At 39.0% G+C, this 21,741-nt stretch overlaps 2 protein-coding genes and 2 long non-coding RNA genes across 7 annotated transcripts in view; 2 read left to right on the top strand and 2 right to left on the bottom strand.

Annotated features, from left to right (window-relative positions):
* LOC147842925 (uncharacterized) overlaps positions 1–21,741 on the top strand; it is a 959,952-nt gene that overhangs the window by 10,956 nt on the left and 927,255 nt on the right. The gene's annotated exons all lie outside the window — the stretch shown is intronic.
* Positions 1–21,741, bottom strand: part of si:ch211-225k7.4 — a 494,418-nt gene that overhangs the window by 205,676 nt on the left and 267,001 nt on the right.
* Positions 1–21,741, bottom strand: part of si:dkey-88n24.3 — a 285,177-nt gene that overhangs the window by 28,461 nt on the left and 234,975 nt on the right.
* Positions 1–21,741, top strand: part of slc12a10.1 (solute carrier family 12 member 10, tandem duplicate 1) — a 98,686-nt gene that overhangs the window by 55,727 nt on the left and 21,218 nt on the right. For 2 of the 4 annotated variants that reach the window (XM_087259833.2, XM_087259834.2), the window contains exons 2-12: positions 2,981–3,171; positions 6,814–7,148; positions 8,620–8,763; positions 8,846–8,921; positions 11,260–11,355; positions 13,293–13,432; positions 13,518–13,628; positions 14,944–15,055; positions 15,734–15,864; positions 16,737–16,821; positions 18,630–18,787. In XM_087259833.2, the coding sequence (XP_087115959.1) occupies positions 6,840–7,148; positions 8,620–8,763; positions 8,846–8,921; positions 11,260–11,355; positions 13,293–13,432; positions 13,518–13,628; positions 14,944–15,055; positions 15,734–15,864; positions 16,737–16,821; positions 18,630–18,787 (1,362 nt within the window). In that variant the 5' untranslated portion in view covers positions 2,981–3,171; positions 6,814–6,839. 4 annotated transcript variants of the gene reach the window in all.

Genomic DNA, 21,741 nt, shown 5'->3' with positions numbered 1-21,741 from the left:
TCTTCAGCGTTTGGAATTTCATTAGTGAAAACTAAAGTTGAACTCTGAAAACTGGACTGACACAGATTCAATCTATCAGAACTTCTATATTAAGCTGCTTTGACACAATCTACATTGTAAAAGCGCTTTAGAAATAAAGATTAAGTGAAGATCTCGAATACAAGCGGCTGAAATGAGTTTCCTTCGTAGGGTGGCAGGGCGCACTCTTATAGATGAGGAGCTCGGAGTAGAGCCGCTGCTCCTCCACATCGAGAGAAGTCAGCTGAGGTGGCTCTGGCATCTGTTTCGCATGCCTCCAGGACGCCTACCTAGGGAGGTGTTCCAGGCATGTCCCACCGGGAGGAGGCCTCGGGGAAGACCCAAGACATGCTGGAGGGACTATGTCTCTCGGCTGGCGTAAAAAAGCCTTGGGATCCCACTTGGGAGTGATGAAGATTTTTATTTACTATACCTATATGAAGACACATTTAATTGGGTGAGTAAAGGGCCCTATGAATATGCCATTATATGTCTTTGAAAACAGGTAAGTTAAGGCAAAAAAAAAAAAGAAGCAAGGGAGAGGACTTGGGGATACAATGAGGACCATCTGTGTCAGAAAAGCAAGAAATGCATAAAACATATGTTGAAACTGTCATGTATGTTTGAAAAGACATATACTGTATAGGAGAGACGAGTCCAGTTTAGATGTTTGAATTAAAGATACTAGTCATAATTACCAAATGTGAACTGTATGTGTAAAAACAGTGATGAATACATTAGATCTTTACATTAAGAGGGCCACCAAGAAGAAGAGGCCCAGAAGAGAAGAGAACCAGTAAACAGCTGTGAAAACACAAAGGTGGGAGGAAGCCAGGATAAACAAATGTAGCAAATGTGAGGGACATGGGATTGTCCTGGAGTGAGACTACACTCAAAAAAATAAACTAGGCATGTATTGGATTTACAAAATAAAAATTTGTCAGATTGAAAAGAACAAATCAAGTTGACGTATGTTAAATGATTAATTCATGTTATTTGAAACTGAATCAAGAAATAATCAAATGAATTTGATCAGAACATGTTGATTCAATGAGACTGACGCTTCAAATCGACAACTCTCACTCTGGAGAGTCACTTCGCGCATATCAGTAGGTGGTGGTAGTGCATTTGGATGTCACCATACGAAAACAACAAGAAGAAGGATCACCGCGTGTTTTCGGCACAGTTTGGGAATTGGTTTTCCCAAGAGCTTGAATGTTATGCATGTTATGTTGTTGGCTAAATGTTTCTTATACATTTTATATTACATATTACAATTTTGGATATTATAGAACATTTTGTATCAGAATATTAAAGAAGAAATTTGTTTAAATGTGATTGGTGCCTGCTAAAGGCTATAATAAAAGAAATATATATATATATAACATGTTTTCTGTCCTTTTTGTGTTGAATTACTTAATTTTAAATCTTGCTTCATAGTATTGTAATTTAAAAAAATGTAATTTAAACAACAGGACGAGGCAGTGGCGCAGTGGGTAGCACATTCGCCTCACAGCAAGAAGGTCGCTGGGACGCTGGTTCGAACCTCGGCTCAGTTGGTGTTTATGTGTGGAGTTTGTATGTTCTCCATGCCTTCGTGTGGGTTTCCTCTGGGTGTTCCGGTTTCCCCCACAGTCCAAAGACATGTGGTACAGATGAATTGGGTATGTGTGTGTGTGAATGTTTCCCAGATGGGTTGTGGCTGGAAGGGCATCTGCTGTTTAAAAAAACTTGCTGGATAAGTTGGCGGTTCATTCTGCTGTGGCGACCCTGGATTAATAAAGGGACTAAGCCGATAAGGAAATGAATGAATGAATTTAAACAACAATATTGAACAAGAAATTTACTAGCTGATTTAACAAGACATAATTTTGTTAAAGTAAAGCTTTAGTGTTACATTGAGTAAATTAGAATCATTTTAATTAGAATAACACAATACAAACATTTTGAGTCAATTAGTTGCAAAGAAGTTAGACTGACATATTGAAACCATGTTTTATCTACAAATGTGCTTTGTGTTCATACAACATGTTCAAAGCAGTTCAGGTTTACTTGATTGGATTAGATGCATAAAGGGTGCCACGATTAAATCATGTTCATTCAACAATTTTTTTTTTTTTGAGTGTAGGGATGGGTCTGCTTATGGATGTCTCTGCTTTTTTGGAAAATATTCCAATCAAGTATACTCTTCTGATAATCATAACCTCCAGACTGAGGTTGATTTATTAGGAGAAAAACCGAAAACCACGACAGGAGCTGGATGAAGTGTCTGAGGAGAGGAAAGTCTGGGGTTCGCTCCTAATCTACAGATGTTTTACGGTTAAGTGTGAACACATTTTGCTATATAAACGTAAATCAAGGCATCTAACCAGTGCTCTTGTTATTTCTTACAACTTATTTGTAACTTACTTGTTACTGGGGGTTCTAAGTCTGGGGTTCTCTCCTAAGACTGCTGCCCCCACGACCCAGCCCCGCATAAGCAGATGAAAATGCTGCTGATGATGATGATGATCATGAATTGAATTGAACTGGAAGAAAGATCAAGACCCTATAATGCAATTCAAAAACATAAATAAACTGAGGAAAATAAAATACAATCTTCAAATACACAAAACTGCTAATCTACAGATGTTTTACAGTTAAGCGTAAACACATTTTGCAACATAAACGTAAATCAAGGCATCTAACCAGCGCTCTTCTTACTTCTTACAACTTATTTGTTACACTTGTTGTTCCTAAATTGTAATGTTCAGTCATCATATAACCAGATTCAGTTTTAAAGCTGCTGTTTTACCACTCGCCGCTTTTATTGTTGACTTCTGTGTAATGTAATATCAGGCCCATATTGTGTGTTATTATTTGGGTAATGATTAATCAGAACTGGCTGACACAGATTCCGTTATCAGGATAATGCTAGAAGGAAACAGAGCTCTTCACATCTTTTATGTCATCACTTACACAGAGTGCAGGCGGGAGCAGAGGAGGAGGCACTTCTGCTATAAATGAAGAAAGACGTGATGATAAATCAAGAAAGAAACCTGCTCAAAGATGATGATGATGATGATGGTGAGGGATCACTAGAAGAACTGTTGGTGTTTTTCTCTCTCCATACATTCAGGAATAAGGATTCAAAGGAAGAGAAGCACATATAAAGTAAGTGCTTGAATATTTGAACATTTTTAGTCTATAATTGATATTTAATGGTCATTGTAAAATCTGAGTAGAAACAGATCTACTATTGTTAACTTGATTATTGCGGATGCTAAAATATTGCAGCATACACTTAAAAAAACTAAATTATAAGTTTTCCATATTTTGTGAATCATGTTTTTATTTTTTACATTTTTATTTCTGCTGGTGAGTTGCATTATGGGATCATAAGTCTTTCTTATTAAGCAACTTTTAACCTTGAAAAGTTAAAAAAGACTTTTATTTAGGGTTTTAATGGTTTAAATATACTTGTATATTACGCTAAAGAGTTCCCAGGGATGGGTTGTGGCTGGAAGGGCATCCGCTGCGTAAAAACATGCTGGATAAGTTGGCGGTTCATTCCGCTGTGGCAAACGCGAATTAATAAAGGGACCAATCCGACATGAAAATGAATGAATGAATTACGCTACAGAAACCTCGTAATAAACTGAAGCACATTTTCTGCTATTTTACAGACTCATTTCTCTAGATATTACTTAGAATACAATATATTACTTCAAATGTCAATAAAAGTCTCTTTATTTAATTGTAGAATTGAATTTTTTACATTAAAAGTTGACAAAGCAGAGATTAACATCCCATAATGCAATGCGCATAAACATAGATAAACCGAAAACTCAAAATCACAGAATACATTAACAGTGTTTCTCAACTGGTGGGGGAACATTTTCAGTTAAACAAAAGTTTAATTTTTAACTAATTTTGCTTATATAGGACTTTTATTTTGAAATGCGCACACAACAACCGTACCGTTTGACATGTGAATTTTCATTTAATCATTGCAACAAATATGTCGAAGCGCAAGTACGACCCTAAAAATGTAAAGTGTGGATTTAGATATAATGACTACAAAAAGGCTTAAAACCTCAGTGTGTCATATGTAGTGAGCATGAAACCTTCTAAATTAAATCGACATTTAGAAATCAGACATCCCAACACAATCTCACGGCAATTCGTAACTTTTTCATTTAGTGGCTAATTCGTATGAATTCGTACGATCTAATTCGTACAATTTAGTACGATTTGCTCATCCCCCGGTGACGGTTGGGGTTAGGGGTGGGGTCAGGTGCCACGCCTCCTTTTTAAAATCGTACCATTTCGTACGACTGAACTCGTACAAATTCGTACGAATTAGCTGCTAAACTGGCAAAACGTAAAATACTTACGTTTTCTCGTGAGATCAGGCTGGACATCCCAGTTGCAAGGACTGTAAGTCTTACAGGAAGGCAACAGTGCTACCACTGAGCCACTGTGTTGCCTTCATAGTAAATATTTTATATTAACTGAATAAATTATACACTGTAGAAATATCCCCAAATTAAAAGTTTTCCTTATTTTGTGTGGTTAATGTTTTTATTGATGCTTTTGAATTGCTTGAAGAGCTTGATCTTTCCTCAGGCAACTGCTAATGTAAATAAAGTGACTTTATTGACATGTTTAATAGTTTAAAGTAATATATTGTCTGGCTTGGTCTTGTAAATTAGGAAAACCTAATAAACTTCTAGATTATTTATACTATATAATTTATTGTACAAGAGACTCTTTCAAGCTAATAAAACTGTCAATAAAATACACTTGGTCAAACTGCAGAGTTGAGTTTTCAAAGAGTGGACGGATAAAGCAAGTCATGACCATAAATGAAAGGAAAAGAGCTGTAAATCACACAACATGGAAACAATATAGTTTTTACTGAGTAGCGACAGAAAAAGCCCAACACACTGTTAAAAAATAAACATGGATTAGTAAAATGGTCTGAACAGTTGGTCGATCTTGATTGACTGAGTAAGTGAGTGAGGGGTTGGTCGATTGGTTGATTGATTGATTTGTTGATTCACTGATTCATTGACTGGTTTGTTAATTGAGTGAGTGAGTGTTTAGTTGGTTGGTTGGTTAATTGAGTAAGTATGTGAGTGATTGGTCAGTCGGTCGGTCGATGGATTGGTTGATTGATTAATAAGTTGACTGGTTGGTTGAGTGAGTGAGTGAGTGAGTGGTCAACTGTTGATTAATTAGTTTGTTGAGTGAGCGGTTGCTTTATTGATTGATTCATTGATGGGTTTGTTAAGTGAGTGAGAGAGTGAGTGAGAGAGTGAGTGAGTGTTTGGTTGATTGGTTGGCTGGTTAATTGAGTAAGTGTGTGAGTGATTTATTCGTGGGTCGGTTGGTCGATGGATTGGTTGATTAATTGATTGATTAGTTGGTTGGTTAAATGAGTGAGTGTTTGGTTGGTTGATTGAATGATTAAATTATTGATTTAATGATTGAGTCATTGATTGATTGATTGATTGACTGATTGATTGACTGATTGGTTGGGTTATTGATTTAATGATTAAATCCTTCATTGATTGACTGGTTAGTTGGTTGATTGGTTAATTGATTGATGGATTGATTAATTGATTGATTGATTGATTGATTGATTAATTGATTGATTGATTGATTTATTAATTGATTGGTTGGTTTATTGATTGATTGATTGACTGGTTATTTGGTTTATTGATTTAATGATTAAATCATTAATTGATTGACTGGTTAGTTGGTTGATTGGTTAATTAGTTAATTGGTTGGTTGATTGATTGATTGATTGGCTGACTGGTTATTTGGTTTATTGATTTAATTATTAAATTATTCATTGATTGACTGGTTAGTTGGTTGGTTGATTAATTGAGTGAGGGAGTGATTTATTGGTTGGGCAGTCGATGGATTGATTGATTGATTGATTGACTGATTGGTTGGTTTATTGATTTAATGATTAATTCATTCATTGATTGACTGGTTGGTTGGTTAATTAAGTGAGGTAGGGATTTATTGGTTGGGCGGTCGAAGGATAGGTTGATCGATTGGTTGTTTGGGTGGTTGAGTGAGTGAGTGAGCGAGTGAATGTTTGGTTGGTTGATTTATTGATTGATTTAATAATTAAAATATTGATTGATTTATTTATTGACTGGTTGGTTGATTGAAGATTGATTGATTTAATCACTGAATCATTAATTGATTTACTAGGCGGTTGGTTGGTTGATTGATTGATTGGTTAATTGATTAATTGATTTAATAGTTGATTAAATGATTGAATCATTGATTAAATCATTGATTGATTGATTGATTGATTGATTTAATAACAGATTTATTGATTTATTTACTGGGTGGTTGATTGGTTGATTTGATTGATTGATTGATTGATTGATTGATTGATTGATTGATTGATTGGTTGATTGATTGATTGATTGATTGATTGATTGGTTGATTGGTTGATTGATTGATTGATTGATTGATTGATTGATTGGTTGATTGATTGATTGATTGATTTGTTGATTGGTTGATTGGTTGATTGATTGATTGATTGATTGGTTGATTGGTTGATTGGTTGATTGATTGATTGATTGATTGGTTGATTGATTGATTGATTGATTGATTGATTGTCCATTTCAAAAGAAACAAAGTATAAAATTGCTAAACTTTTTTTGTATTGAGAAAATAGATTATCTAGTAAAACAAAGATTTTTTTAAATATTAAAAAAAACAACAACGCGTAGTCTAAATAACATTAACACAAACAAAACCAGTTTGCTTTTCATTATTTGTTTGCAGAAAAAGCTAATAAACTTCAGGAGCAAATGGGTCACCGCTTCTCCAAGCGTGGGCTGTCGAGCACAGACAACCTGCCCTCAGGCCAGTTTTCAGGCAGTGAAGAGGCTCCTCCGCATTACTCCTCTTACAGTAATGGCATCAATACGGCCATCACGGTGGATTCACCCACACGGAGATCATCTGAAGTTCTGAACTCGCGGCAGGACAGCAGACGACCCTCCATATACAGCACCATCGACGCGATGCCGCATCTGGAGTTTTATGCCAACGCCACCGCCACGGGCCGCATCCGCCGCAGCCGGCCATCGCTGGAGACTCTGCGCAAAGTCTGCGATGTGAGTCTGCGGTAACAATCGCCAAATACTGGATCAGAGCATGCAGATTCAGCAATGCACTTCTGGTAGACACATTTTGTTTTCAACAGCGCCATCTTGCTAGTTCAGTTACATTAAAGGAGATTGTATGGGAGCCAAGAAAGCTTAACATGTTGCGACGTGTAGTTACATTTTTTGAGAGGTGCATGTCGGCGTCACTGATGGCCACAGCGAGGGCTATGCGTCATCGCATAGGCTGAGCCGGAGTATACGCCTGCGCTTCACACAGAAGTATAAATCAGCCTTAAAGTATTAAAGCCACATGATATCCAAAGAAAGAAAAACAATGGAAGTCAATGGTAACCATTTTCCAACATTCTTCAAACTCTCTTCTTTTGCTTTCAACCTAAATAAAGAAATAATACAGGTTTTGGACACTTAAAGCAACACAATACCCATATACAGTTAAAGTCAGAATTATTAGCCTTCCTTTGATTGTTTTATTTTTAAATTTTTTTTTATATTTAAAGCAAGGAAATTTTTCTCAGTATGTCTGATAATATTTTTTCTTCTGGAGAAAGTCTTATTTGTTTTATTTCGGCTAGAATAAAAGCAGTTTTTAATTTTTTAAAACCATTTTAAGGTCAATATCATTAGCCCCTTTAAGCTGTATATTTTTAGTCTATAGAACAAGCCATCATTATACAATAACTTGCCTGGTTAACCTAATTAACCTAGGTATGTCTTTAAATGTCACTTTAGGCTCAATACTAGTGTCTTGAAAAAATCTATACAAAATATAATTGTTGTGTAAAAAACATGCTGGATAAGTTGGCGGTTCATTCTGCTGTGGAGACCCCTGATTAACAAAGAGACTAAGCTGCAAAGAAAATGAATGATCATATTATATACTGTCATCATGGTAAAGATAAAATAAATCAGTTATTAGAGATGAGTTATTAAAACTATTATGATTAGAAATGTGTTGAAAAAATCTGCTCCCCGTTAAACAGAAATTGTGGAAAAAAATAAACACGGTGGCTAATAATTCTTTAACTGTATAATATACTTCAACTGTATATAGCTTGTACTATACACCCCAGTTTACTGTAGTAAAAGCTAAAGTATACTACAGTATTTATAACAGTTTATCAGTTAGCTATAGTTAATACTACAATACAGTATAATATATAGTTCAAAAACACTGTCGTATTTAGACTATAAATTACTATAGCATTTATTTTTATATTTCATATTCATATGGGACAGTTTTCAGGAAAATAAAAATAGATCATCGTTTTCAAACACGTATTTAAACAAGTCAGAAAAATGTAATTTAAATGACAATCAAAAAGTAAATCGTTTAGATTTACTGTAGAAATGCAGTAAATTGTGTAGAAATGCAGACTCTGGTTCTGATGTGACGTCTGAGTTTCTCTGAGTTTGCCAAGTAAATATTTGTAATGGATTTAAATATGCATGTGTTTGTTAGAATGGCGAATGTGGCGTTAACTCAGGCGACTCCTGCGCGGGAAGCATTGCAGCGTTACAAGAGACTGAAAACAAATCTGAGGAAAATGGAGAAACAGCAAAGAAGTCTGAGCCTGTTCGCTTCGGATGGGTCACCGGGGTCATGGTGAGAAACCGCACAAAAACACACACATAGTTATGTCTACAAATGCCTGTGTTCACAAAGCAGTTCTGCCGTTGTGTTTCAGATTCGCTGTATGCTGAATATTTGGGGCGTCATTCTGTTCCTGCGCTTGTCCTGGATCACATCTCAAGCAGGAATCCGTGAGCATTTTCATTATTTAAAGAGGAGCTATCGTTTTAATGACATGTAAAATAAATCTCTGATGTCTCCAGAGTGAGTATGTAAAGTTTCAGCTCAATATAGCACACAAATAATGTTTTCTAACTCTCTGAAACTGCTTCTTTTAGGCGTTAAACCATTTTGTCCCATTTTGGTGACTGTCGCTTTAAATTCAAATTAGATTGTGCTCCTTTCAAAAGAAGGTGTGGCTATAAATACCTGTGTGTCAGCATAGTGGCAGATTCAAAAACAAGACTATTGTTATCGCTATAAAAAGTGAAAAAGTCAAAAGAAGTATGTCAGCAGAAGGCCATTTATACAGACTCTGCTGTTTGTGCTTCATCTAAAACTCCACATCTATAATCCTCTTTCGCCTCATTTCCACTGACTGGTACAGTACGGTACGGTTCGGGTCAGTACAGGTCACCTTTATCAGGCTTGCGTTTCCACCACAAAGGGTACCCTTTTGGTGGGCGTGGTGTATGACAAAGTTTAAGTCGACGTCATGCTCGCTCGAAAAAATGTCTACAGTAAAGCTGTACGGGTCGTTTACATATCATAATGAGCAGCACTTCCCACAAAACAGATGCTTTATGCACATAAATAGTTGTTTATAAATGTTTATTCCTAACTTTTCCATGAACATGATTTGATTATAACTGCAGATCAATGAAATAGCCTACTGTAATTATAATAAATAAATGTATAAGGCAACATATATGAACACATACAGACCCTTACAGTCTCCGATATATTATTAATTACAGAAATTTTACTCACAGCAAATATTTAGTACTTATTTGAGTTCAAAAACACACGCAATATAGCCCACAGTCAGCGCAAACAGGGCCGGCGCGTCCATAGAGGCGACCTAAGCGGCCACCTAGGGCGGCAGTATAGAGAGGGCGGCGTCCGCGTCCTCAGTTATGTCCCTCGACACCTCCCTCACCACCCGTGTCCTCAGATATATTCACGCATGGACGACAGAATAGAGAGGGCAGCGTCAGCGACACCTCCATCAACACCCGCGTCTCCTTAGTTATATCCGCGCATAGGGCGGCAGAATATAGGTCCGCGACACCCGTGCGTCCTCAGTTAAATCCGCGTATAGGGTGGCAGATTAGAGAGCGCGGTGTCCGCGACACCTCCCTCCCTCCCTCAGCACCCGCGCGTCCTCAGTTATTTCCGTGCATAGGGCGGAAGAAAAGAGGTACGCCACACCTCACTTCATTTTCATAACCGGTCACTTTCGTTTTCACATTGGGGTTGAGGGCGGCGTGATTGTCCTCTAGAGCGGCAGTTCAGCTTGCTCCGGCCCTGAGTGCAAACCTCTCATCTGCGTCTGTAATCTTCAACAGCACATGTAAGCTCTATTAGAGAGTCATTCTTTCATTCCCAGTTCATAATAGTCCAAAAGGTGATGATAAACATGGCAGTTTGTTCATGATTCAGGTTGCTAAAACAATTTGGCTCCTGTGTTTTGACGGCTTCTCTTTTTTCCGCGTTTCACTCTCGCTTCACATGTATCGCTTAATGTCTCGGCTTTGTATTTAAAAAACATGGCGGTTCCTTTGTTTACGTTCTGTGTAGCTCCACAAGCTTGTGATGTATCACTTTTAACCAATCAGAATTTAGCTGCGCGTGTAGCTCCACCTTTTGGTACCATTTCCCCCGTTTGGTACCCTTTCAAAAGGGTGCCGAAAAAGTGGTATGGTACGGTTTGGTTCGGTGTGCTTTTTGACAGTGGAAACGGCCATAAAAGCGTACCAAACCAAACAGTACCGTACCGTACACTCAGCGGAAATGGGCCATTAGTCTATGCTTACATTATCACAGGCCCCTTTGAAAGTAAATGCACGGTACTGTTACAACGGCGCTCATATCTTGTGTCAGTTACTGAAATGGCCCCCACCAATTTTGAGACCACTGCTCTAATGGCTTTCCCCTCGGATGACACGTACAAAGGGAGAAAGTAAAAGAGTAATTATAAAATATTTCATTGAATAATTTTGACCATTAGAGGCTAGTTATATTCACACACTGCTGACACACAAGTCTTTTTCACTTTGTCATTGTAGTTGGGAAAAAAGCCTTTGTGCAATGCAATAAAACAACTTCCTACAATAAAACCACAGGTTTACTTTGGGAAAGATAACGTTGCTCAAGAAATGTCCGTGTCAAAAACTTTTTTTGTAGGAGTACTTCCCAGAAGAAGTTTGTCTAATCTCGGATGGCGGCTTATCTTTCTTGTGTTTTGTCTGTTCTGTCAGCTGGAGCTCTGCGCTGACACCGTGTCCCTGTTTTTTCTCTCTATTTTAGTTCTGACGTGGTTAATTATACTGATGTCTGTCCTTGTGACGTCCATCACAGCGTTGTCTGTATCTGCCATTTCCACCAATGGGAGAGTCTCTTCTGGTGAGTTACATGTCTTAAAGCTGGTCTGATTGCTCTAATTTTCAGTATCGATGTGCTGACGTTGAATTTGTTCTGTTTATTGTCCTTCACTGATTTTGATATGATTTATAATGCTGTGGTGTACAGTCTTGCTTTGCAATACATGTGGGGGAATTTACATGATTCACCGGGTTGCAGCGGGAAGAGCATCCGCTGTGTAAAACATACGCTGCATATGTTGGTGGTTCATTCCGCTGTGGCGACCCCTGATAAATAAAGGGACTAAGCTGAAAGAAAATTAATGTAATATATAGATAATTATTTTTTAGCTAAATGCACTGAATAGCAAATAGGTAGGCTAATGTGTGCTTTATCTGCTTTATCAGCTTATATTGGCTTGGGGTGGTGGGGAAGTCGTGGACCCTTTATAATATCTCTGGTGGCCCCCTAAATGTATGGGCCCTTTGAATCGTCCCAACTACGTTCCAACTTTACATCTGAAACAAACAAAACTGTGCTCTATGTATTACAGTGTAATTCAGATTAACAAATATGTAGACAGCACCCTCTAGTGGATTTGACATGTGAAACTTAAAGCAAATTGTACCCTTAGTAACATATTTCAGATTTGCAAAATGTAGACATCGCCATCTAGTGGATTTGTCATCCAAAATGTACAATAAATGTAACCAAAGTAACATATGTACTATTTACAAAAGCAGTGCCCTCCAGTAGATTTTACATCTGAAATTTAAAACAAAATATAGGCTATGTTACTTAACATGTAAACAGCACCCTATAGTGGATTTGTCATTTGGAAGATACAACAAAACATACCCTAAGTAACGTATTTCAGATTTTCGAAATGTAGACAGCGTCCTCTAGAGCATTTGACATCTAAAAAAGTGCAAAAAAACGTACACTAAGTAATGTATTACATACTTGCAAAAATGTAAACATCGCCCTACAGTGGACTTGTCACCTAAAACGTGCAACAAATTGTACACTAAGTAATGTATTTCATATTCACAAAAATGTAAACATCGCCCTCTAGTAAGTTTGACATCTGAAACGTGCAACAAAACGTATCCTAAGTGATGTATTTCAGATTTGCTAAATGTAGACAGCGTCCTCTAGTGCATTTGACATCTGAAAAGTGGGACAAAACGTACTCTAAGTAACATAATGCAAATTTGCTAAATGTAGACTGCACCCTCTAGTGGAATTGATATCTAAAACGTGCAACAAAACATACCCTAAGTAACGTATTTCAGATTTTCGAAATGTAGACAGCGTCCTCTAGAGCATTTGACATCCAAAAAAAGTGCAACAAAACATACTCTAAGTAATGTATTTCATACTTGCAAAAATGTAAACATCGCCCTACAGTGGACTTGTCACCTGAAACGTGTAACAAATTGTACACTAAGTAATGTATTTCATATTCACAAAAATGTAAACATCGCCCTCTAGTAAGTTTGACATCTGAAACTTGCAACAAAACGTACCCTTAGTAACATATTTCAGATTTGCTAAATGTAGACAGCACTCTCTAGTAAATTTGACATCTGAGACGTGCGACAAAACGTACCCTAAGTAACATATTTCAGATTTGCTAAATGTAGACAGCACCCTCTTGTGGATGTGATATCTGAAACGTGCGACAAAACATACTATGAGTGACATATTTCAGATTTGCTAAATGTAGACAGCGCCCTCTAGTGGATTTGACATCGGAAAGGTGCGATAAACGTACCCTCGGTAACGCATTTCAGATTTTCTAAATGTAGACTGCGTCCTCTAGTAGATTTGAGATCTGAAACGTGCAACAAAACGTACTTGGCGCAGCATACTTTAAAAATGTAAGCTGAGGTACATGTTTCCAAAAAGCCTGGGCGGTCCGTTTCTGGTCCGTTTGCCCAGCCTTCACATTTCTCTCTTCATGTGTTTTTCGTCAGGTGGCGCATACTTCATGATCTCCCGAACTCTGGGACCAGAGCTCGGAGGGCCCATTGGTGTGGTGTTTTCTTTCGCTAATGCTCTCGCCTGTGCGCTCAACACAGTGGGGTTTTCGGAGACGGTCAGAGATCTTCTCATTGTAAGAGTGATTCTGCTGAACACCGTTCTTTTTGTTTCATAATGTTACGCTGAATATGATATGATGTATGTTTCTATTGCGACAGGAGAATAACTCTCAAATGGTGGATTCAGTCAATGACGTCCGAATTATAGGATCCATCACGGTCACCGCGCTGCTGCTCATCTCATTGGCTGGGATGGAGTGGGAGTCTAAGGTACATTCCTGAAAATACACAACATTTAACAATACAGTAACCGTTACCAGACTTTTGGAAAAGTTATTAATTTAAATCATTTAATTCATTTATGTTTTCAAGTGTAATATAGCTTAATTTATTTAGTTCCAGGCTTTGAAATATTTTAATGTATATATTTTTAAATAATAATGATAGTAATTATAATGATAGTTACTATCTATATGTGTATTTTGTGTGTGTTATATGTGTATAATATGTGTATTTTTATCAAAAGACAGAAAGGTTATTTAGTGTAAATGTATTATGTCAAATCTACAATCACACGGCATATCCCTGTTGAAAAATCCAGCTTAAACCAGCCTAGGCTGGTTGGCTGGTTTTAGCTGGTCGACCAGGCTGGTTTTAGAGGGGTTTTGGCCACTTCCAGGATGGTTTCCAGTCATTTCAAGCCTGGTCTTAGCTGGTCAGGCTGGGAGATGACCAGCTAAAACCAGCTTGACCAGCCTAGCCAAGCTGGGAGTCCAGCCAAAACCAGCTATATCCAGCTTAAACCAGGCTGGTCAAGCTGGTTTTAGCTGGATTTGGCTGGTAATTTTCCAGTCTGACCAGCTAAGACCAGGCTGGAAATGGCTGGAAACCTGCCTGGAAATGGCCAAAACCCCTCTAAAACCAGCCTGGTCAACCAGCTAAAACCAGCCAACTAGCCTAAGCTGGTTTAAGCTGGATTTTTCAGCAGGGATAAAAAGCCTAAAACAATCAAAACACTCATCAAATGTGAACTAAAATCTTTCAAATCTTTTCTGTTTTTACACATTTAAATCGTCACGAAGAAATACTAATGATTTAACATACAATACTTGTAACGATTATTTGTTTTATTAAGATGTTTATGCTGGCATATTTTAACCCAAGTTTGTGTAAAATATGGACAAAGCAAATAAAAAGTCTATGTAAAAATAACCCAACATTTGTTTTACAATGTAGATTTATTCATGATATAAATTAAACATATGTATTCATGTCCACAGTGTTTGTTTATTAGTTGTTATTATATTGTATATTATTATTTATATTAGTATTAATTGATAAACAATAAACTGTATCAATTAAAATGACATTTTATTGAAGTACAAAACTTTGATCAGAAATACAGTAGATCATAATATTAGTGAACATCATTGATATTAAGCAGATAAATTCCAAATTAAAAGTTCCTGTGATCTCTGCAGTTCCCGCTCACACCACTAGAGGCTCATAATGTGCCTGCTATGAAACTGAGCATCAATAAACAGCGAGTTTTCCTTCACGGAGTGTTGTTTTTATCCTCTCACAGACTCAGATCCTGTTCTTCTTGGTCCTCATGGTTTCCTTCACCAACTATTTTGTCGGCTCAGTGATTCCAGCTACCCCGCAGAAGCAGTCCATTGGTTTCTTCAGTTACCGCAGTAAGTGTTTGTTTACATCTGCTGAGCACAAGCAATATCCAGCAAGTCATTATTATTAGCTCCCCTGTGTAAATATATATTCGTTTTAGATTGTCTCCAGAACAAACCACTGTTTATACAATGACTTGCCTAAGTAAATTACCCTAACTTTACTCTAGTTAACCTAGTTAAGCTTTTACATGTCACTTTAAGCTGTATAGAAGTGTCTTGCAGAATATCTAGGCAGACATTTGCTGTCATCATGGCAAAGATAAATGAATTCAGTTATTAGAAATTAGTTATATAAACTATTATGTTTAGAAATATGTTTAAAGAAATCCACACTTGGGAAATATTTGAAAAAAAATTACAGGAGCTAATAACTATGACTTTAGTTTATTCCAAATTAAAAGTCCCTGTGATCTCTGCAGTTCCCGCTCACACCACTAGAGGCTCATAATGTGCCTGCTATGAAACTGAGCATCAATAAACAACAAGTTTTCCTTCACGGAGTGTTGTTTTTATCCTTTCACAGAGAGAATTTTTAACTGTACATGATTTATAATCAAATATTCATTAACTGCTTCCAGGTTTAAAGCAGTACAATGATGAACAAATAACATTAGACCTTTTAAAGCTAAAGCTTTTCTTTAACACCCTCCAGAAATGTTCTTGTTATATCTGATTTGTGTTTCCCAGGCGAGATCTTTGTGGAAAACCTCTTTCCAGACTGGAGAGGACCAGACGGAGACTTCTTCCGAATGTTTGCCATTTTTTTCCCATCCGCCATCGGGATCCTCGCTGGAGCAAACATCTCAGGAGATCTGAAGGTAATGAACATCAGCAAACATGATCAAACTTAACTCATGATCACCAAAGCCTGCTGCACAAAATCAAGTTGAACAAACTCTTCAGTTTCACTTGACAAAATGACACAAATCCAGTCTGTTTAGGAGCAGGTTAATTTGTCTGTCATTAACACAGAGATTGTGCAGCCAATCACACAACACGCAAGTGCAGCAAACAGCCAATCACACGACACATGAGAGCAGCAAACAGCCAATCACACAACATATGAGAGCAGCAAACAGCCAATCACATGACACACGAGAGCAGCAAACAGCCAATCACACGACACACGAGAGCAGCAAACAGCCAATCACATGACACATGAGAAGGTCAGATTTAATAAAGATATATTATTTAATATATTTGCAATACAAATTTAAATTATTTGCAATATATAGTCAGCACAATTTACTTCTCTGTTGAAGATTACGATATATGATTAGCAGAAATATAATGATTTTAAACACATTTACAAGGCAGAAAAAAACAATAATGATGCAGCAAAAGTTTGAGAAGCACATATTATTATATCAATGCAAATCAATTAATAATGTAGATTTATAAAGGTGTTAAAGCCATTATTTAAAGTTAATAATAATGATAAGTGAAAATTTTAAACTATTTAAATATAAACTATTTAAATAGGATCAAGATCAGATGTGAAAACCTCTAAAGCTCATCTAAAAATTTATTCTAATTTCACCTTCTTGAGGCTCCTCAAACTATATGCAAACTTACCTTTGTAAAAACCCAAGCTGCCTTTGCACAACAGACCTCTATATAACATAAGCACATGAATGAATAAATAAACGTTATATTTTGTGACATTAATTCAGTGCTGTGAATGTTTCAGGAACCGGAGATTGCCATCCCGAGAGGAACACTGATGGCCATTTTCTGCACCACCATAAGTTATCTGGCCATCTCTTCAACTGTTGGTGAGCATTTGATCAAGATCTCCACTGAATCTGATGAGCTTATTCATATCATTCAATTATTAAATTAATTAACCCTTTTTCTAGAACACTTAATTAAATCTTCCTGAAAAAAAAGATGTTAATAGTAATAATATGATGAACAATGTGGATTCAACAATATCTCACACCAATTCGTAACTTTGTGTTTTAGTAGCTATAATTCGTATGTATTTGTACTATCTCATTTGCACATTTTAGAACAATTTGCTTATTCCCCAATGACAGTAGGGTTCAGTGCTGGGGTTTGGTGCCTTTTAAAAAAAAAAACATACGGTTTTGTATGACTGAACTCGTAATCGTATGAATTTGTTCGAATTGGCTATGAAGCTGACAAAACGTAAAATACTTACATTCCCTTGTAAGATCAGGCTGGTGGAATTAATACAACGTGGCGATCTTCTTGGAGACAAAGTGCAAAAAAAGATTTTAGACAAACTTTGATTGCAAGTTGAAACAATTTTAGACTAAATTAGACAAAATTACATTGTCCATTTATGTGAAGTTTATTTATATACTATTTTCGAGAGGATCACGTACTTATGATTGTCCACAGCTGGTCCCGCATTAGCTTACGATTGATTCGCCAATCAGTCTATTCTTAACTTACTATAAATTACCAGAGATATGCCGCAATCACACTAGAGCAGCGATGTCCAAACTCGGTCCTGGAGGGCTGGTGTCCTGCATAGTTTAGCTCCAACTTGCTTTAACACTCCTGCCAGAAAGTTGATAGTATTTCTAGTAAGAGCTTGATTTGCTGATTCAGGTGTGTTTGAATAGGGTTAGAGCTAAACTCTCCAGGACACTGGCCCTCCCGGACCGAGTTTGGACATGCTTGCACTAGAGTTTGAACATTCAAAATTCTATTGTATGGCGCTGCAATAAGGGGCGGGATTAAACAGGATGATTAGACGTTTAAAAAAGTGAGCGATTGCTCCATATTTTAAATTTCTGTACAGAGAGGTCATGTTTTGATCCTCGATTGGTCTCACTCAGTCAAGTGGTGCAATTTCGCATTTGACGGATGACCTTGCGTTTCCGGTCTGACGCATTTGCGTGCGTATGAATGGAAGTCTATAGAGAGAAAAGTCCAGTGTGACCGCAGCTTCGCTTACCTCAGTATCTTTATCTTGACGAATCTCCCCCCCCACCCCTACTCGCTCTCCTTTCTACATAGGCAACACGGCGGCCCAGTGATTAGCACTGTTGTCTCACAGCAAAAATGTCACTAGTTTAAAGTCCAAAGTCCTGTTCAAAATTTCAATTCAATTCACCTTTATTTGTGTAGCACTTTTACAATGTAAATTGTGTCAAAGCAGCTTCACATAGAAGATCATAGTAAATTGAACAGTGTAGTTCAGTTTTCAGTGTTTAAGTTCAGTTCAGTTTAGCTCAGTTCAGTGTGGTTTAATAATCACTACCGAGAGTCCAAACACTGAAGAGCAAATCCATCGATGCGCGGCTTTACATATCCTGAACCATGCAAGCTAGTGGAGACAGCGGCGAGGAAAAAACATCACCAATTATTGAAAGTGAAGAATTAAAAAACCTCGAGAGAAACCAGGCTCACTTGGGCACCACCATTTCTCCTATGGCCGAACATCTCGTGCAGAGCTGCAGTCAAGGCGCTGGAGGCTGTCACCAGTCATTTTCATTAAATCAGACTATAGACTGTATTTTGTCTGAAATGCATTGAAGTGTACAGTAAATGTGTGTGTTTGCACGTGTATGTGTGTTCATGTGTGTGTGTGTGTGTGTGTGTGTCTCAGGTGCATGTGTGCTGCGTGACGCCTCCGGAAACATGAATGACAGTCTGCCACTGAACTTCACGGAGGCGTGTGACTCTCTGAGCTGCTCTCTGGGCTGGAACTTCACTGAGTGTGAGCAGAGCGGCTCCTGCTCTTATGGCCTCTCCAACAGCTTCCAGGTCAGGACGTCCAGCCATTACTAGAGATGCACCAAAACTAAGTGAAGTTTATTTGTAAACTAATTTCGAGAAGATCAGGTGCTTATGATTGCTTGCAGCCGACCCCGCATTATTACTTTTATGATTCACCAATCAGATGACTCCTAAACCACTATAAATACCCTAAGTTCCATATCACAGCCATTTTCGTTTTGAAGAATCTCCCCTCCACCCCTAATCCTCCTCCTTTCTTAGATGGGTGGCACGGTGGCCCAGTGGTTAGCACTGTTGCCTCACAGCAAGAATGTCACTGGTTCTAGTCATTACCAAGCCAGCTCATGTTTCTGTGTGGAGTTTACACGTTCTCCCCATGCTCACGTGGGTTTCCCCTGGTTTCTTCCCACCGTCCAAAAACATGCAGCTTAAGTTAATTGACTAATCCAAATCGGCACCATAGACATGCTCCTAGAAAGTAGTTATCTATTTTAATATCTGTTTCTTAGCTGCTACAGCAAGGGAGTTCTCGAGATCTACCTGAGCTCAAACTCCCCTCTCACCTTGCAAACGGGAGGGAGCCCCAGGCTCGAGGATCTTATGAGCTCAGGGCTACACTTGACCGAAAAACCAAAACTGAAAATGCATTATAATGATTGTTTATTATCTTATTAAATAATATGAAGGGTGACACAGTGGCTCAGTTGTCACCTCACAGCCAGAAGGACCCTGGTTCGATCCCCAACTGGGCCAGTTGACATTTCTGTGTGGAGTTTGCATGTTCACCCCATGTTGGCGTGGGTTTTCCTCCGGGTGCTCCGGTTTCCCCCACAGTCCAAACACATGCGCTATAGGGTAATTGATTAACTAAATTGGCCGTAGTGATGAGTGTGTGTGTGTATATGAGTATGTATGGATGTTTCCCAGTACTGGGTTGCAGCAAAAAGCATCCGCAGTGTAAAACATATTCTGAATAAGTCGCGACCCCTGATGAATGAAGAAACTAAGCCGTCTTATTGTACAGTATGTGGGGATAATGGAGTGGTTTGAGAAATATCACCCGCGGATATTAATGTTATCTGTCGCAAGGATTAATAGAGGAAAATCTCAAATACTGAATTGTGGTTTTAAGATAAAAATGGTTTATTAAATGATCTGTAAGTGCAACCCATTGTCTTTAGAAGTGAGTTTAGATAATATTTTTGGTTTAGATTATCTCTCTATAATGCACTTAAAATACTATTACCATTACGTACTGTACCATGCGTTCATTCATTCATTCATTTTCTTTTCGGCTTAGTCCCTTTATTAATCTGGGGTCGCCACAGCGGAATGAACCACCAACTTATTCAACGTGTTTTTACGCAGCTGATGCCCTTCCAACTGCAACCCATCACTGGGAAACATCCACACTCACACTCATTAACACACATATGCTACGAACAATTTATCTTACCCAATTCACCTGTACCGCATGTGTTTGGACTGTGGGAGAAACCAGAGCACAAGGAGGAATCCCACACGAACACGGGGAGAAACTAGACACAGAAATGCCAACTGACCCAGCTGAGGCTCAAACCAGTGACCTTCTTGCTGTGAGGTGATCGTGCTACCCACTGCACCACCGCGTCACCCCCATGCATTTATGCTTATACGTAATTAATATTTTATTTTGAATAGTTAAATTGATTATTGTTGGATATGGCTTCCACAATCTGCTTCCCTCGAAATCTAGGATGACATTTGTACATATAACATTTTACTTAAATAATAAATGGATTGAGTTTAGTTAGTTATCTCTAAGATCAGTGCTGCCATTATGTTCAGCAGTGCTGTGGATGTTCCCCTTCGGTTGGGGAACTTCAGTGCCATGAATGGGAGGATTCGGATCAGAAGCCGCTTATCTGGAGAGTATTGAACGGGCCAATGAATGAAATTAATTGGCAGCGTAAGCTTGCGCAGGTGTGCGACATCTGCAATTATCTCAGCATATAAGCACACCTGAAGCCAGCAGACGCCATCCTTTTCGCTTCAGATCCTTTCTGAGTGAGTCGATGAGGGTTCCTCTTGCTGATCAGCACTTCAGAGCGAACGAGTGTGTCTCCCGGTCCAGAGTGGGTCTTCGCGGTGGCAGACGGTCGAGCTGGGTTACTCCCTTGCCTGCGGTTCTTTGGGTCCGGTCCTCCAGAGCGGTGCGTATAGTTGCAACTTTCCTAAAAGAGCAACACAGTCGTGCAGCACGTCCTTTTCAGGATGGCGCTCCGACTGTGCGTTTCTGGATGCGGGGGTTTCCTGTCTCCGGATGATGGACACGATCACTGCATTGCATGTTTGGGGGTCCAGCATGTTAATGCGGTGCTCGCGGGCGGTTCATGTCGTCATTGCGATGCCATGACCGTTGCACAGCTAAGATCGCGGCTAACTTTCGCAAGAGAGCGAGCCAACCCAGTTGCCTCCTGTTCTAAAAAAGCAGCGGGCGCTCGGGCAGATCTGAGGGTTTCAGCGGGAGCTAATCCGCCGCCCACGGGCTCGCGGACCTCTCGCTCCTCACGGCGCTCCATCCAAGCTTCGGGTGGTGAGAGTGATCCGTCTAACCAGATGGTAGCTCTCACACTCGCTGACACCGGAGATCAGATGTCCTCCGCGGCATCGGAGGGTGGGCTTTCACTGTCCGACGAAGATCCGGACCCGCTCGCCCCCTCCGGGCAGGTGAGCGCTGTCAAATCGGATCCTGAAGCGGACATGTTAGCCGTGCTTTCCCGGGCTGCTTCGGCCGTGGGGTTGGAGATGGTTTATCCCCCAGCTCAGCGGCCGGACCGACTAGATGGGTGCTACGTAGAGGACCAGAAGGCGAAGCCTTCGAAGCCTCTCGTCCCCTTCTTCCCGGAAGTGCACAGTAGGCTCACGCAGTCCTGGAGGGCACCTTTCTCTGCCCGTGCTGCGAGTGCCTCCGCCCTCACCGCCCTTGACGGCGGAGCTGC

Source organism: Danio rerio, chromosome 7, assembly GCF_052040795.2.
Source record: "Danio rerio strain M-AB ecotype USA chromosome 7, GRCz13ab, whole genome shotgun sequence".
NCBI classification, from domain to species: Eukaryota; Metazoa; Chordata; class Actinopteri; order Cypriniformes; family Danionidae; genus Danio; species Danio rerio.
Note: the sequence above shows the minus strand (reverse complement) of the source record. Positions and strands in the feature narration are given on the sequence as shown.